This window comes from Oculina patagonica, chromosome 13, assembly GCF_052425735.1.
Source record: "Oculina patagonica isolate OP01 chromosome 13, crgOcupat, whole genome shotgun sequence".
NCBI lineage: Eukaryota > Metazoa > Cnidaria > Anthozoa > Scleractinia > Oculinidae > Oculina > Oculina patagonica.
In genome coordinates this window covers 15,191,286-15,210,163 of record NC_135770.1, presented here as the reverse complement: position 1 = coordinate 15,210,163, position 18,878 = coordinate 15,191,286, and the positions used below count along the sequence as shown (strand labels likewise).

General features: G+C 38.5%; 2 protein-coding genes across 2 annotated transcripts in view; one reads left to right on the top strand and one right to left on the bottom strand.

Annotated features, from left to right (window-relative positions):
- Positions 1–162: 162 nt before the first annotated feature.
- On the bottom strand, positions 163–14,785 carry LOC144634283 (ras-related protein Rab-38-like). Its single transcript, XM_078493203.1, has 10 exons — positions 14,708–14,785; positions 14,447–14,478; positions 12,011–12,107; positions 11,710–11,766; positions 11,169–11,201; positions 10,923–10,950; positions 6,359–6,433; positions 5,997–6,070; positions 5,371–5,405; positions 163–3,176 (listed from the first exon to the last, which is right to left on the bottom strand). The coding sequence occupies exons 1-10, from the start codon at positions 14,761–14,763 to the stop codon at positions 2,947–2,949; spliced, it is 717 nt and encodes a 238-aa protein (XP_078349329.1). The 5' UTR covers positions 14,764–14,785; the 3' UTR covers positions 163–2,946.
- Positions 14,786–17,245: 2,460 nt separating this feature from the next.
- LOC144634288 (uncharacterized) overlaps positions 17,246–18,878 on the top strand; it is a 14,246-nt gene continuing 12,613 nt past the window's right edge. The window contains exon 1 of the mRNA XM_078493207.1: positions 17,246–17,334. The gene's annotated coding sequence lies outside the window, so the exon portion shown is untranslated. The remainder of the gene's footprint in view (positions 17,335–18,878) is intronic.

The following is an 18,878-nucleotide window of genomic DNA, read 5'->3' as shown; positions in this document are numbered from 1 at the left end:
AATTAACAATAACCATACTTTCACACATTTTCCCCAATGTCTTCACTCGCAAGTGGGTTAAAAATATGTTTTCCCCTTTCCCTCTACTCAGTGTCGTTTCTTGGGGTTTGCAATACACCCAGTTTTGTCCAGGATTGTAGCATTTAATGTAGAAAGTATTCATATGAATCAATACTTTTATTTTGATATCTTTACAAATTACACTCCCCTTGTCAGTTGAAGAATAGTAATTATATAATTTTGACTTTTAACATGCAGACTTAAAAAAATATCTTAGCCAGTTTCAAAATCCACCCTGCAGCCAAGTGATTTATCCAGTAACCTATATTTACCACAATATCCTAATCAAAGAATTTTGATAAAAGTTTTGTTTAGTATGGTCATCCAGGTCAGAATCAAATAGTATTATTCTTGCCAGAAAGTCTGAAAATTAGAGCAAACAAAGCTTTCAACCATATCTCACTGTTTCCTTTAATGAGTAAACCGCTGAAGAGGATTGTGGGATACAGGCAAAAGCCTTGTGTTCTTTCATTTTTAGACCTTGTGACAAAAATTATCATTACCGGTAATTTATTAATATCATACTATCCAACACACAAATGTTTACTACTTTGTCCATTGTACTGTAGATTACTTTTAAAGTGCAATGTTTATTTATTCAATGCCGCTGTGAGACAACATTTCCCAAAGAATACAACAAAAATTCATATATTTAATTTGGTTCTTTTTTTCATCATTGAACATTCACTTCTTAACCTTTAACTCTATTTTTTTTTGCATGTTTTGAAATATTAATTTTCAAAGGTAAAAATATATTAAAGTACAATAATTCTTTAAAAAATTTTATGCTCTGACGTATGCAGACTTGAAACTATGAAAACTAAAAAAAGTATAAAAATAATCAGAATTTTATATCTCTAACAAACTAAAATTTTTCTACCTAACATAAACAATATGGACAAGGCATTTTTACAGCAGTTGTTATGGATATGGTACTGAGAGTTGGTATGGAAAATGATAGGATGATGACAATAAAAAGATTACTCATCACTACTGTATCCACTGCAGGGCACAACAGTGATTCTAATAGGAGTTAACTAAATAAAAATAATGCATGTTTACATAGCCCAATGCAAAATGACAAGCACTCATAACAAACAATTTTTTAAGCAATGTCCTAGTACTTTTTTTTACTATAAAACAGTGTTTTTCTGTGAAGATATTCATGAAAAAATTTATAATGGGAGATGTAAATAATATTATGCTCACGTATAGTATACTATGAGAAAACCAGTAATCAGATTTAGAATTTCTATGCTTCTTCCACAATATTTTGGGATGCCACATTTTCCCAAACTACTATGTTTTGCAGCCTACTGCAAAGGTCTCCACAATTTTAACTTGAGTGATTGCCTCAGGCTATGTTAACACAAGGTTACTCGTTGGCATTTCTATTAGAAAAGTATGACATGATTGTGCGGTGACCCTATTGGGCAGAATGAGAGAATGTCACTAGTTTGCTTGCTGTTAGCTTCACCCTGGTTTACTTGCAGTTAGCTTTCATTTGTTGGTTAGGGCAAAACTACACATTACTCTAGCCAACGAATAAAAACATACTGCAAGCAAACCAGGGTGAAAATTAGTGCTATATTTCCTCCAAATAGGATTACCCTTTTTGTGTTTACTTTGCCTGATAATCTGGCACCTACAACCATAGACAAAAGTTGTTGGAACGCTTACACTAAAAAGATAAAAATGTGGATACTTGATGCATAAATTTTCTCATTAGCATAACCACACTGACCTACTATTTGGTAATCGCGCAATCTGATTGGCTACACAGGTGCTTACTATCGATCCGTAGAAGGCTCTCAGAGCGCGCGCTTAGTCTTCGTTGAATTTGATCAATCAAAACCTTCAATAGCGATATTCTGAGTTTAATAGATCGGTCAGTGGGTTATGCTAACACAATTAGACGGCTCGCTCTCGGTTTCTACCGGCTTTCGCCCCTTGCCAACTATCAGCCGGTAGAAACCTCGAGCTTGCCGTCTAATTGTTAAGTAGTGCATGCAGACATTTTTAGAGGTCCCCTGTTCAATGTGGCTAAGGATCAGTTGTCTGTGCAATATGTTCAGGAGCTCGACTTTGAGAAAGGGAGAGGAGGAAATTTGGAAATCATGCCAACACTTTTGATGAGGGCTGTAGACATCTATAAAATCCAGAGCACGTGTTATGTTCCCAGAATTTACAAATTATGTTGTTTCTCAAAAAATTAATCTTGTGTTATTTAACTATCGTAATGATTTGATTTGGCGCCCTCCTTCCAATAAGCGCCCCCTTCCAAATTAGCGCCCTCTGAATGTGTCAATAAGTACCCCTATTCCAATAAGCACCCCCATTCTTATAAATGCCCCTTTTGTGGATAACTGCCCCTACTGAAGTCATTGATGTGCCATACATGTATATATTTACTGCAAAAATGAACAATTCTTTTAAAGGTTACTCAACTTTCAACAATTTGTTACTGTTACAGTTCCTGTTATTGTTAATTATTTTCATATTAAATTAAAGTTTTGTCTTGAACATTTGGTTGTTTCTCAAAAAATTAAATAAGTGCCCTGTCCCGAATAAGTGACCTGTCTCAAATAAGAGCCCTGTCTCAAATAAGCGCCCTACCTTGAAGAGCCACAAGTAAACAAGTACCCAGGGCACTAAATCGAATCATTACGATAACTAAAGATAGGATGCATGGCAAGGACTTCTGATTGACTAATAATTATGATTTGGGGTGGACATGCACAAAGAGAATAAAGTAAGTAATCAAAAGAAACATGCTGAATAATACTGGTACTTGCAGTGAAAGGGTTGATGACGTTTGCTTTTTTACTTGCCACACACTCCACTACAAATGCCATAGCTCTAGCTACTGTTCTGTAGATAAACACCTTAGCCAGGACAGCACTTGTTTTGTTTAGAGGGAGGGACAGCTTGAGAATAAGTTTCATCAGTCTGGTATTTGTTTGAATAGTCCACCATATATCCTGATTCAGAGGAAGTCATGAATTGTGAAGATCTTAAAGATGTACCCCGTAAAGCAATACAATCTTCCAGCTCTGGCTTTTTAGTTTCACCAGATACACTAAGAATGGCTTGCACCAGCAGCCGCATTGATTCATCTGAAACAAATTATAAACTCAAGTCATTGGTTGGTTTAGGCCTCCATACCTTACACAAGAGGTTGGCATGATTTCCAACTATGCTGTTTACCATGTAGTAATAATAATAATAATAATAATAATAATAATAATAATAATAATAATAATAATTATGTGTGAATCTTTAATAATAATAATACAACAACAATAAGAAGAAAACGACAACAAATCAAAGTCTCTTCGAGATATCGACGTTTTTGCATGAAGTATGAGTCGAAGGTTTATCCTGTGCATTGTTCTTCGAACTTATCATTACAGTTTCTTTGTAGTTTAGTTTAACAATTTCCTATCTTCGCGGAGGAAATGCAGCCATATAATTTTGTCAAAAATGGCTCGTCCGCGCCGGGTATTTATACAGTGACACATATTCCTTAACATTACACAAATAAACAGTGCAAATTTCACCGAGATCTGACAATTCTATACTTTAAAATTGCAAGGACCTTTCGAGGCAGTCGATTACGGCAGCGAAATTAGCAAATGAAACAGCAAAATATGCGTTCGACGCTTTGTTTTTGCGACGCCATATTTGAATTGTTATAGCCGGGTAGACCGCTGTTCAATGTGTTGAAGGCCGTATCGTTACGATTGCTCCACGAAAAAGCACGAAAAAAATACGGATATTTCCGACTACTGTCGGGGAAAACATTGCGCATCTAATTCGGGCGTAAACAAACCGTTACACTCAAGCTGCGTTTTGTCTAGGCTCTGCGAGGGTCGGATATCAAGACCCAGGATTAAACAAAAGCCATATATACAGTGAATGCTTTCGAATTATATTTTAAGATGAAATACGAACGAATTTTGCTGTCTTTGACTGAAATTTCACTCGAACTGCGTAGATACGATCGCATGTTGTAAAGCCGATTCATGCAACATTGCTGTCATACCCTGTCAACGCGAGGTCACGTCCCTAACGACCTAGGCTGATGACGAAATAGAGTTGCGCTTACATGTAACGACCAAATTTGGCCTAATTTTTAACCGCTCTAAGCTAAAAGAAGCCCCCATCTCTTGCATTTGTTTTAACTTCAATAATATCTTTGAAAAGAGCGAGTTTTTTGGCATGGTTTATTTTTGACGTTTGTAATTTTTAAACGATGTATTTGCTAGTGATTATTTATTCGTGTTTTAGTTACGCAATCCATTGTTTGTGCGACGCTTTTTATAGATCGCCTTTCAGACACACGTGCGTTGAGATAAGAAAGCTGACATGTCACTTTTAAAATTGTGATATAACGTTTGTAAATGTGACAAGTCACGTTTTTTTCACGAGATCGCAAGTGATCACCCACAGCGGAAAGTAATCCCTTGAGAAATAAAAACAGTCCCTTGATAAATTAAAAAAGTCCCTTGAGAGTTTACAAATATGTGGTTCCAAATTTTGTCCACTAACCCCTATTCTACGTTTTTAGCTTGTAAACAAGCAAAAACGTCGAAAAAAGAAGAAAAGAAGATGATGACAACAATGACAAAGAAAAAGAAGAATGTTGAACAGGATATGAAAAAAACCCATCTGTGTAACTACAGTCGAAGCTCTCTTAACCGACACTCTCGTAAGCGGACAGCTCTACTTACGGCCGCCTTGTTTAAAACCCCGTTTTAACTCCCATACAAACTCTGTATTTTTACATTCTCGTAAGCGGACATTCCCGTAACCGGCCGCGGACACTTCCAGAGATTACGACTTAGACGTTTTCTTTGTTTTTAAGCTCTCGTAAGCGGACACCCTGTTAGAAAATCCTGTTAACAACCTCTGTATCTTGTTTTTATAAATCAACTTCACATCGCCGTTCATCACAATGATTTTACAGTCATTACAGTACCATATTTCAGTGCTTGTTTTGTCGTTATCCACGTCCGTCCGGTTATTGTTAGCTAGCCAAGCTCCCATAAGCGGCCATCTATCCCCTAGACCTCTAGTGGCCGCTTACGAGAACCATTCTCGTAAGCGGCCAGCTCCAGTTACGGACACTTTTTTCGCGTCCCGAGGGTGTCCGCTTACGAGAGCTTCGACTGTATGAGACACTGGCACTGTCACTCTATGTATTCAGAATACGTTTTGTTTACATTAGTATGCAAAGACTATGTAATCCAAAGAAACATTGTTTCATATATAACTGCTAAACATAATCAATGAAATGAGATAACTCGCCTATATTTTTGTCTTCTTTAGCTGATGTTGGGAACCTAAAAGAAAAAAAATCACTAACCAAAGTTTTCAGAAATTATACACTTTGCCTGTGGCAATCGGTAAACTGATTATTTGACATAAGATTCACTTGATCTGAGTTTAAATTGTCACTTAATTTTTCGGTGGCCTCTGTCCTGGCCTTCAATAGAGTAAAACAACGAGAGTGAAATCATCAGAGTGAAACAATGATGTTCAAACATCATTGTTTCACTCTGATGAAGGTGGACAGAGGCAGACCACCAAAAATTAAATGACAATTTAAATTCAGATCGAATTAATCTTATGTCAAAAAATCTTCAGAAATCTTCGCCAGTAATGTTCAGAAATAGTCAGAACATCTTCAGAAATCCGGCTAATGATGTGGAGATGACAACCTGGCAGGTATGTATACCTGCCAACTCTCACGCCTTGGTTGTGAGTCTCACGCCTGCGAGTTGAAAACTTCGATCTCACGCTTACGAACCAAATCTCACGCCTAGCCTTTTGACTGATCTGGATGTACACTTTTAAAGATGAAAATTCCACTTTTAACAGTTTTAACATTTGCAACAAAATAAACAAATAATATTTTATTGTAATATTCTTACCAGCCTATAAATCCATGTTCTTGACAAAATTGATTCAATTTGTCCTCATCATATGGATAATCTTCCAAATCACACTGCAACCATACCGGTATTTGCAACAAGTTTAAAGGACAACAAGATCATAAGACACATTCAAATTGCACAAGCCTTAAAGTGAATTGTCCCTTCTAGTGTATAATTATGTTATATCCTTAATAGTGATTGCTTGTCACCGATGCAAATAAAGTAAATTCAAGTAAAGAAACCTTGGCAATTAATACTTGAGTCCATTTAATAGAAAACTACCGATGACTATAAATTAAAAGAAAACATTCTCTTCATTTGATTTCAAGATGTTTGTAACACTCAAGTAATGGACTCACTTTGTTTGCCAGTAAAAGAACTGGAATTGGCTTTTCATTGGTCAGCATAACTTTTTGATTTACGTCCCAGTGCCACTGGTGAATAGTTAAGGATGGAAAAGTATAAATTAAAATTAAATGATTTATAATTAATGTTTCAAGAAAAAATACTGCTAAATATATTTTTTTTAATTTTTAATTTCTTAATTTTTTTATGCTTCTTAAAACAATTATTGGATGAGATTGAGCATGACAGCAAGAATTGTCAATTATGCTGAGGTTTGTGTTATCTGCCGTAGGCGCCGATGGCTGAGGTGGCCCTCGCCAAGGCCTTCCTAATAATTTTGTTATCATGCAAAAATCAAATCAAAAAATTTTTTAACTATATAATAACATTATAAAGGTAGAAGTATTTAGATATTTCACAGAAACAACAACAACTTTATTAATGACTACAGTCAGACACGTTAGGAGTGAATTCAAAAGGCTTACTGAAATTAAAAAATGTCTAAAAACGGGTGACCCTATTCAGCGGAATGGTGATACGGCACAGCGGAATGGCGGAATATCCTTAAAACGCGGAATGACGGAATATTCTAAAACACGGAATTGTGAAACATTAAAAAGAGACAACGACAGCAACAAGAACAAACAAACAAAAGGAAAATTTTAACTGCTATCTCTCTCAGACGGCGATTGAGGCTAAGAATGTCGGTGCTTAACTTGTGGATATTCATTGCGGTGACAGAAAAACCAACTTGTTTACAGTGGCTGCTAGCAGTAGAAAACCAGTAAACACATATATTAATATATCCCATAAAACAAAGGGTTCTTTCTATTGCTGGTTTTCACTGTCACGCAATCAAAAAATAAATTCGAAACCATTCAACTACAGAAGCTATGAATTTCAAATATTATAGATGATAAATAGATAAACAATTTCTCCAAGTTTCGGGTCTGTGCGGAGTACCGTTCGCGAGTTATTTTCCGAACCTTTCCACGCAAATTTATAAAGCTTAGTATGGAGCCGCCATCACTGTGTCCTGCTGAGGGACACAGTAATGGCCGCCGTGATGTCAGAGAAACCATCTGGAACTCAATTCTGTTTACAACAGCGGCCATCCTTGGCTTAAGAGCTAGTACACTTTCACATAAACACTACTTATTATATCTGAAATGTCCATTCTGCACAAAATGGAAAGGAAAGGCCTTTTTTCAAACAAAACAGCTTTGTCACGGCACTCAGCTTGATGTCACATACGACGGAGAACTCAAATATTCAAAATGCTCTGTTTTAAAAACGAATGACACTATCGATCTGGAAATTTGCAAAAATATATATTTTTAGTTTATCTTTCGCCTAATGACAACGAAAATTTAGCAGGCCTAGTAAATTTTGATTTCAGAATTTTATGACGTAACATGAAAACCAAGAATATCTTCTTAATCCGGATCAATAGTCGTTTCTGGGAAACTGCCCACCTACCCCTCCCCTAACCTAACATTTTGCCCAAAGAAAGAAGTCAGTGTTACCCTTAATCCTTCGAGGACGTCGATCTCGAGCCGGGATTTCGAGGTAGGATATATCAAGTGATCGTCACTGATCGAGTGAGGATTTCGTTAATATCCTACTTCGAAATCCCGCCTCGAGATCAACGTCCTCGAAGGATTAAGAAGACATAGAAAGAACCCTTCCTTTTATGGGATATATTAAGTGTTTACTGGTTTTCTACTGCTGGCAGCCGCTGTAAACAAGTTGGTTTAATTTCTGCAACAAATATCCACAAGTTAAGTACCGACATTCTTAGCCTCAATCGCCGTCTGAGAGAGATAGCAGTTAATGTTACATGACTAGTGCATGTTTGTAATAATGTCATATAACGTATTCTTATCGTATCATATAATCTTGTGTGTACACTCGGAGTTGGTCAGTTGAATAAACAAGTTTAGAACTTAACAGTTTAAATTTTCCTTTTGTTTGTTTTAGTTGCTCCCTTGTAAAAATTTTATCGCGATTGCCGCGATCGCGCCGCGAATGTCGCGATCGCGCCGCGACTGACACGATCGCACCGCGATTTGTTGCCATCGCAACACGATCATGCGTGACGCGATTGTAAATGAACGCGAACGTGCCGCGATTGCCGCGATAGTTGCGATCGCGCCGCGAATGTCACGATCGCGCCGCGACTGACGTGATCGCACCGCGATTTGTTGCCATCGCAACACGATCATGCGTGACGCGATTGTAAATGAACGCGAACGCGCCGCGATTGCCGCGATAGTTGCGATCGCGCCGCGAATGTCGCGATCACGCCGCGATTTGTTTCAATCACGACGCGATCATGCACGACGCGATTGTAAGAGAGCTGGAACGCGCTGCGATTGCCGTGATAGTCGCGATCGCGGCGTGATGAGTGCGATCGCGGCGCGATTGATTACCACCGCACCGCAATTTGGGGGGCTGGAATAAATCTCGGGAAGTGTTCCCGGCGAGAACTCACTTCTCGATCACCGGGAGAAAGTCAATATGCTTTGAAACTCTCACAAATCATGCTGTGGTCGTAACGCAAATCATGACTTGTATTGATGAAATAAACTTTAAGTACTAATCAAAGTAGTAATAAAACTAGTTTGATTTAAAATGTCGAAAAACATTTTATTACGTGACGGTGAGCCGTGAGGACGTGATTCCCACGAGAAAAGTTTTATTTAGTTTTAGTCTAGACGAACTGGCGCGACAAAGCGGCGCGTGATAATGAGTAAAGATAAATTAAAAGATAAGAATTTTTATTTCTTAACAGTCCGTTTTTTAATCTTTTCAATTAAACACTTTGTTTCTTTCTTTTCTTATCTTTGAGGAAACCTTAATACCTTTGAGCAATCCAATGACAAATTTCTGTCGGCCATTTTCTTCAAATGCAAATACAATCAGGAATTCGCTACAATTGCGTTTTTCGCATTGAAAAATCCTCTATATGGCATTTAATTTAATTGTGGCTCCGAAGAGGCTGTCAGAATGAGCTTTTTTTAGAGCTTTATATTTACCTTCCCGTAGACCACGATCGTAGACCACACACATCGAAGTCCTTTCCCGCCTTTTGCCGCAAGGTGTCGTGAACTAAGCGTTACGATTGGCTGAGTTAGGTCACGTGGTGCATAGTACACGCAATATCGCCACGCCATCCCAAGCAGAAAATAAATTTTATTTCGAGAAAGTTGGTATGTTTTCTCTTCACAATCAGGACTGGAAAAATGTGTTCTTTTTTAGCTGCTTCTGTTAATAACAAGAGTTTAGAAGCGACCTAACTTGAGGGAAAAGCGTCTCTGTGAAAACTGCTAGAATTTGTTTTGTTAATTCGAGCGACAGCTTGTTTATAATTTCAACAACGCTTCGTCATGGACTTTGTTGACTGAACTACAGCTAAACTGTGATTTTTAAAAAACTGCAAAACTCGAACAGTGGAAAGAGAAAAACATTTTGCCGGTAAGGACCATTCAATGCGAAGTTGTACCTGTTGATGCTTGGGACTTAAATGTTGTATTATTTAAAAAAGCTTCGGGAAAAAGCGCATCTTCGACGGTTCGGCTTCTTCGCAGATGCATGACCAAGAGATAGTTCGCTCGTTTGGTAGATCACATCATTGCATCTTCCTTCGCTTGAGCACGAGTAAAAGGTTAGTTGCCGTTATGTATGTGTTGTTCACATTTTACAGAAGAACTGTTCACTTATTTGCTTGTAAACTAAAGACTCAATCACGCTCTCCGGCTTTGCGAAATATAATTGTACTCGGCAGCGAAACTGGCCGTCTTTTTCTGTAAGCTTCTGTAAATAAATGATGTTGTTTTGATACAGAGCCTGTGTGTTTGTTTTGTCGGTATGCAAAACGCCAAGGTAATTGTTTTTAAATTTAAAGATTTAGGCACGATCGCGGCGCGATCCAAGCCAGGTCGCGGCGCGATTCCCGACCCATCGCGCCGCGATGTGAGAATCGCGGCGGCCAAAAACGCGCCGCGAATCGCGGCACGAATCGCGGCGCGATCCAAGCCCAATCGCGCCGCGAACGCGCCAATCGCGGCGGCCAAAAACGCGGCGCGATCGCGGTAAAATTTTTACAAGGGAGCTGTTGTTGTTTTTTTTGTATCACAATTCCGCGTTTCAGAATATTCAGTCATTCCGCATTTTAGAATATTCCGTCATTCCGTGTTTTAGGATATTCCGCCATTCCGCCGGGCTGTTCCGTCATTCCGCCATTCTGCCAAATAGGGTCACCCCTAGAAACTCTATAAAAAAATTGCACTAAACTTTTGACAATAATAAAAATAATAACTAAAGATGTGTCTTTATTGAGTCATCAATCTTTATGTTCAAACAGCCAACACATTTTGTCAAGTGATGTCATTTCACATGCATCAGGGACATTGCCTTCAAAACACACAATACTTATATGCATGAATACTATTACTATTTAATGATATAGTGCCATCTGGAATTACCAGAGTGCTTTTAGCCAAACATCAGTACGTTATAATATTAATACTAATTTGTATGACAAAAATTAATAAGAAGGAAGAAGAAAAATTATACCTTAAGAACTGCTTCAAATGTAGCTGGTCTGTTGAAAGAAAAAGAAATGTTCATAGCAACACTCTGCACTATTTCTGCCTTTTGGCCAATAAAACAAAAATTTTTCTGATACTGACTAATATAACAGACAATTTTTTAAAACTCTGGTTTATCAGGTTATTTACCGTACTTTATGAGAATGCAGAGTGCTGCGGTTGTAAAAAGACTTATTTTCTTAACATTATGTACTAGAAAAATATTATTTACCTTGTTAAATCAAAAACAATGATTGCAGCAATTCTAAAAAAGAAATACAATATAAATACAGTAATTCAATTTGTTTATATGATTTAATATAATAACCAGTTAATCAAATGTAGTTTAATATTCACTGCCAAGTTGACTGCCTTGTAGTGTGTTGCATTACCTACTGTAAGTTGTGTTTTAATTATTAGACTCAAAATAAAGTTCAATCATCAGATGTAAACTGGGGATTGGAAGGCAGGGGTGCAGCTGGATGGGTGGGTGATTCAGTACGGCTCAACCTGTACTCAAAAAATGGAATTCCACATGAGAGGCAGAGTGGTCCTAAGTGAAATTGTTTCCATCAGTTACCACACAAATTTAAAAAAAAAAGAAAATCATGTTGACAGTTTTCTTTACGAAAAAACATTTCCTTCTCATATACTTATAAGCTATACTTTCACTCCTAAAGGGAAATTGTTCTGAGGTATCATTTTCCAATGCTGTCCATAACAAACATTTTTATAAAAAATCATAATTATTATTTGATTAAAAAAACCCTTACGCATATTTATAGTAAACTCTTGTCATGTGCCCAAATCTCTCATGACCAGCAACATCCCTGCAAAAATAGATAACATTTAAGGTGCCTGGTCATGCTGATTTCTAATTTTCTTTAGTCTATAGATTCCTTGGGTTCCAATACACATTGAAAAGTGATAACTTGTTACAAAACTAATTCTAACCACAATATGTTAAGAGAAATAAGGATCTTGCCTACATTAGAGTAAATTGGGTTTGAGGAATGTGTTTATATTCAATACAATTAATTCAATGGTATTATTTTTACCACTTAAACTACTTACCAAAGCTGGAGATTAATCTTTGTCTTTTCATCCCAGAATATGACTTTCAAAGCAAAATCAACTCCTATTGTAAGCTTGTAATTAGGTGAGAAGAACCCTAGAATATAAACCAAACACTCACACCCAACCTCCAGTGGTTCAACATTTTTTTCAGCTAATTAAGGAGCTGCGTGTAGCCTGCAAATACTGCCACCTCTCATAGCTCCCACATGTGCTACGTGCAAAATGTGAAGAGAAATGTCTGTGATTTCACATTTTGTTGCTAGGCAGATGGTCTACCACTCGAGCTACTGAAAAACTCTATGGTAAGCACGGGCCAGGTGAGATGTGGGGCTTGACTAGAACCGCATCACGCAGTCACTTAGTCTGAGGGTAAAATGCGTGACACGTGAAAGGGGCAAAAATTTTACTGTGACGCGTGAAAATAGCTAGAAAAGACACATGATTCGTGAATTTTGCTGTTTCAAGTATATGTGACACATGAATTTGGTAAAAATTTGTGCGTGAAACGGGATGACGACCACCCCTTTGCTATCCTCTAGTCTATGTCTATGTGATGCAGTTCTAGTCAAGACCCACATTTCACCCTTGATCACCATATAGACATAGGCGGCAGAGTAGGAGGGGCAGGGGGCTGTAGCCCCCCAAAACGAAAGTTTGGGGGGCTACATCTCAACTGGCCCTAAGCTATCTTGGTAACCTGTTGTCTTGCACTGTTGACTACTCAAAATAAAAAGCCATAACTTGCGGATACAATCACAAACAGCAACAAGGTTCTTGACTTCTTAGGGCTCCAAATGCTCCATTCCTTCTATGGCGCGTGCCTGCAGGGAATCATGGAAGTTGTAATCGATTAAGTCTCACGCATGGTTTGATTAATACAACTACCATGATTCCCTGCAGGCACGCGCCATTGAGGGAATACACGGATCCAGAGTTTCAGACTTCTGGTCCAAATTCAAAGAAAAGTGAGTACTTATTAAGGCAGGCTATTGTGTTTTGCGATCTTTAACAATGGTCTGACTTAATTAATGAGTGCTCACTTTTCCTTTGAATTTGGACTGGAAGTCTGAAACTCTGGATCCGTGTATCAGGCATTACTGTAATGCCCAGTGATAACTAGACTTGCTCCAAGTCGCTCGTTTGATTCGCAGGAGACCCCTGGATACGGAAACGGAGGGCGCGTGCAGGCATCAAAAACAAAATGGCGGACGATCATGGCGGAACGAGCGACTTGTCTCACCTGCAGCGCGCCAATTTTGAAATCTGGTGTCACCGGTGGATTTTTCCACTGGTGACGCCATCCAGATTATGTCAATCATATTATCGCACTCGCCTTACTGAGCGCGCTCTGCTCGCCAACTTTTAATAATTTTTAGCGCGCTCTGCCTGCGTGACAAGGTTGCATTTTTACCTTTTTAGCAGACTAGTTTCCTCTCACATCGGCAGTTAAACCAGTGTTTGAACAAACAACACAAATATCTTCTTTTGTTCCTGTCCCTTTTCAATCTTACAGAAATGAGTGAGCCATCAAAAGCCATGAGTATGATTTCCCACAAAAAAATTAAAAAAATCGCCATTTTAACACATGCCACGGCAAGCATCACCTGCACACGCCGCATGAAACTGACGTCAACACGGTAAAAGAAACCAACTCAATGCACACGAAATGATGGAATTTTTCGCGGCAAAAAAACGTCAGCCAGAATCGATTTCCTGCAAGTGACACAAGTCGCTCGTTCCGAGCCATTCCTCGACGCACGGACAAATGTACTCCGCGCGGTCACTCGCACGCGATTTCAAAGCAAACTTACCGTAATGATGCAATTTAGCGCCCGGGGCACTTATTTACTTTTGGCACCTTACGGGAGGGCGCTTATTCGAGACAGGGCGCTTATTCGGGACAGGGCGCTTATTTAATTTTTTGCGAAACAACCAAATGTTCAAAACAAAACTTTAATATATTTTAAAATAACTAGCAATAACATAAACTGTAACAGTAACAAATTGTTGAAAGTTCAGTTACTTTTACAAGAATTGTTCATTTTAGCAGTAAATATATACCTGTACGGTACTCAAGTAACCCTATTGACACGAAACGAGCGACTTGGAGCAAGTCTAAGTGATTACTAGAGGCTCCAGATTCCTTCATATCGCCCCCGAATGGGCCCCTGAGGGTCCCTGAGCTGGTCGGTTGGCTTGCTTTTTACTGAGCTTTACTAAACAGTGTTCTGCACAAACGAAACTTTCTTTCCACTTTTGAACGCTTTACTTCCATAAACAACAATATCAACGTAAGATGCTTTTATAATATATTGCATGCAAGCACGATCAGGTATCATCAAGTATTCCGGCACAAGTCACGAGTTCTGGGTCAGACAGCTTTCCAGTACTGCATTTTACAATCAAATTAAACTTGTCCTCAATTCAACTCACCTTCGGTGTATCTCCGGATAATCGAAGTCTTTGAGGGTAAAATATAAGAGCAAACAAGAAAACAACAAATAAGCTCTCCAAGCAAAAACAACCAACATAGGACAATATACCGAAAGTGAATTTAACATGTAATCTCCATTGCAGACGGAAGTGTTCAAAACTTCAGTGACCAATCCTCGTGCTTACCTTTCCTAGCAAAGAAAACGAACAAAGACAATCAGCAAGAATCAATAGAAGACCAGATTAAAGTAAAAAGGCTTACCAACTCCATACTCTCCAATAACAAGCACTTTATAGAGATGTTCCCTGGCATCCATACTAAATTAACATCGAGACGGGACGAGCCAGGACTGGTTTCTAGGGTCAAAAAATTTCCACCCCAGCGGGAACAGTAGAGCAATTGTCGCCCCCAGTGGTATCCGCAGAGGGCTATTGTGTTATTCATTAGGGCTACCGTAAATGATCTAATAAACGCCCGGGGCGTCTATTTAATTTTAGAGGCCCTAGGGGAGGCGTTAGATAGATATGAGGCGTTTATTAGAGAGAGGCGTTTATTTCACATTAACTGTTCCAAGTAGTAAGTACAAAACCGGGCTCCTGACAAAACAGATTTGGAGAGTAAGAGTAGAAGACTAATATAATCTGCGCTAATGCAAAGCCTAGAGATGTCGTTCATTTTGTTCGATATCGATGTTTACATCGTCACCGGGGTCAACCGTATTGGTGTTGTTGGCCTCTTCCATGTCCGAGTCAACCAAGGAACTAACCATAATGCGTGATTTAACTTTATGGAGCATTTCCTTGGTTTTGAGGTAATTCTTGGAGGGGGCGTCTATTGGACACGGGGCGTTTATTAGAGGGGCGTCTAATACAAACTTAAGGGGAGGCGTTTATTTGAGAGTGGGCGTATATATGATCATTTACGGTATATAACAAACACGACAATGTTTCATCGGGATATCCAAACACCGAGAAGAGAGTTGAAAATACGACGCGCTGAGGAATCCATATTTTTGACAAAATTCGAGGTCTTTGGATAGCCGATGAAACGCTGTCTCGAGTGTTCTCAATAGAAACAAAAACTACGGAGTTATTGGAGAAATGAAATAGTAATAATCTATTTAACAATTAGACTACGAGCCCGAGTTTTCTATGAGCAAATAGTCAACGAGGCGCGCCGGTTGACTATCGCTCAGAAAACGAGGGGGTGTCAATTGTTTGTGAAACTCTAAAGGATTGTAGTCCACAACCTACAATATTGTGCACTTTGAAGAAAAATGAGAAAATTTACCACTTAAAAAGCTACCCGCGCGCGCGACTGTTTTCTATCGGCGAATAGAAAACAGTGGGAGAACCAATCAGATTCGCGGATTTCCAATAGAACGCAGCTGAGTTTCTACTAAGCTAATTTAGACCGGGTATCTAAAAAACCATTGAGAATTTTCGCACGAAAGTTTATTTTTTTTACTAAAATTTACAAAGGTATTTGTGTTTCATGGGTTTTCAAACACCGTCTATATCATATGACTTAGTGACGTAAGCACGTAACCAGACTTGCACATAGCCGGCGCATACAAGTTGGTACCCAGAATGAGAAACGGTATCTCATTCTGACCATACTAACTATGTTCTGACTAAAAAAAGTGCGCTTCGGGTCTCTTGATCAACCACTAGAGCTATGGTTGTGTACTTAGTTTGTGGCTAACATGAGTCCATGAAAGAAGACTCGCAAATAATATGCTGACATCTTTATCTATACTATCTATAGCAGAATCCTCAAAAGGGCGGAAACTGTTGTAAACTTTCGCCCGAAAATCCCGTCGTCCCGATAAGCTGCCCGTCGCCCCCCACTAACTGCCCCTGGGTCTCCGAGGATGAACGTCACATCACTTGATTCACTTCAGGCATCGAGCGCGCGCTGAGGAAACTTTCTAAACACATATAGGGCTAGTCCAGTCCCTGAACTCTCTCTTCCACGCGCCCTTTATAGGGGTTGAACCCAGGCGCGCGAAGAGAGAAACTCTCTCTTCGCGCGCCTGGGTTCAGCCCCTATAAAACGCGCGCGGAGAGAGAGAGTTCAGGGACTGGACTAATATAGGGCGGGTAACCATTGCGTTTTAATATAGTTTGCTCTATCAAATGGTCGGTGACACCTACTTTTTTCTTAACGGATCACCTCTGTTAAGAGGGGGAGGGACAGGAGAGTAAATCTCCATCCTCCCTACTTTTTTGCGCCAATTTCTCCCTCCTCCCTACTTTTTCTGCAAATTTCTCCCTCCTCCCTATTTTTTTTAGCCAAAATTTCTCCCTCCTCCCTATTATTTTAGCCAAAATTTCTTCCTTCTCCCTATTCTGTACCTCCCCCTTCTGTTAATAATCTATCGCCGGGATTAAAAGTTTAATTTTTTTTTGTCCCACGCACGTTCGAATTCTGCATTTTGAGCTTTTCGTTTTCCCGTACGACGATTTCAAATGCCTCTTTTATCCAAACAAGTGGCAGCACTAGGAATTATTTACGCAACAGACGCACTTATCTACAAAATATGACAAAGATCGTTTGCCTTTCCTTTAAATACTCATCTTCGATATTTCTAATTTAACTATTGATTTTTCAGTGTGACACTAGTTTCATCAAACTACTGTATTTCTCAAGTTTTGAACAAAAAATGATGAGTGGTGCGACGAACAAGCTGACTTAATGAATTCGTCATAATTGAGATACTTTTCCCTTTGATAAAAGAAAACTGTAATTAATATTTAAATAACTTGGCCCTATATGCAAATCCAGTTGTTATGTTTTGTTGTGAATAACAGAGCCGTATGTTTGCTCGTCAAGTAAACTCGCCGCATCTTTTGCTCTTTAAATCAATCAATTTCTGAGTAAATAGGTAAGTCCACTTTAATTAATTGTTAGACAAACAAACAAGCCACAGTAGTGATATTTACCTTTTATAATCAGTGGGTCTCGCTTTTCAAGCTGGCGGTGGATTAAAATTATCATCCGTAATACTTCATTGCAATATTCTCGCTTATCTCAGTTTTTTGTTCTGATTTCGTTCCGAGGCCAATTCGCCACCGTACACCTTTGACATAAGCTGATAATTACTTTTTGAAACTTTAAACTTAAATTGTCATTTAAGCGGTAAATAAAACCGCCGCTATATCTACCGTAGTTCATTTGTAGGTAAGTAAAGAGACTATTTATGAAGCCACACGTTTCTTTCCTATACCTATCAGGACTATTTATGAAGCCACACGTTTCTTTCCATACCTATCAGGAATTCCTGTCCACACAAAGTGTAAAAGAGATCGTGTTTGTTATTAAAACAGCAATACTGCTCTTATCACAAGAGTTTCACAATAAGCATTGGTCACTGAGGCCCATGAGTAGTCACTGACACTCAATCATTACAGAGACAAACGTATGAAAATCCGACAACTGAATTGAATAAAACGCGCTTTCAGTGCCGTCGACTATAGAGCGGCTGTAACGTTATCTCGTACCCAGAGTTTAGCTGTAGCGTAAAAAATGGAAATTCGAAATGAAAAATCTATGCTCTGATTACGTAATCGGCAGTGAGAACTGTTACAAGTTTCTAAGATAGTTGTTTGCAGATTTGTCTGTATTTGATCGATCGTCTGACATAAATTATGGTTTACCGGCTTGTAAAATTATATCATTTTGGAGGTGTTGTTATTCAAGTCGAGAAAGTGGAGCGAGATATAAACTGTTAGCCAGCATTGAGACTGTGAGTGGTGTTTTGTGGATGTTTGTCACAATTCAGTAACATGCGAGCGAATATAACACATTTTCAATTAATGTTTACTGACAAATCTGGTCTTACTAAAAGAACGATCTTCATGAGAAAGATGTCATTCTATCTTCTATTACTACTGCTCAAAGATATATCTTATTATAGCGCTAAATACAGATGATATATACAAATGTGAGCATGTATGCTAATCAGCAAACATTAGATAAGTATAACTAAAACAATCAAATGACGATAGGATTAAACTCTTCGTTTCAGTGTATTAGCACTTTGTAAGCGTACATTTTCCCACCATCATGTTCAAGCTATACGTAGCAATCGAAATTTTCAAAATCGCTGTGTTACAGTTCTTGATAGTTCGAAACAGTTATTATATTTTTATTGAAATTGAGTGGTTATTACATATGAATTAACGTGATAATTTGATCAAGAATCGAAGTATTTCTTGACAAATACAAAATATAACATCAGATTTTCGCAGAGTTGCTTCGGTTTTGGAACACAAAATATTCCTTGCTTCCCATTTGCGATTTTTCCTCCCTGTGGTTGTTCAAGTTATTTGTTTGTTAATCGAGTTGTTTCTTATAAAAGTAAAGGTGATCGTTTTCTTTATGTTGTATTTAAAACTGTCAGATGCGTTTGGCTATGGACTCTGTATG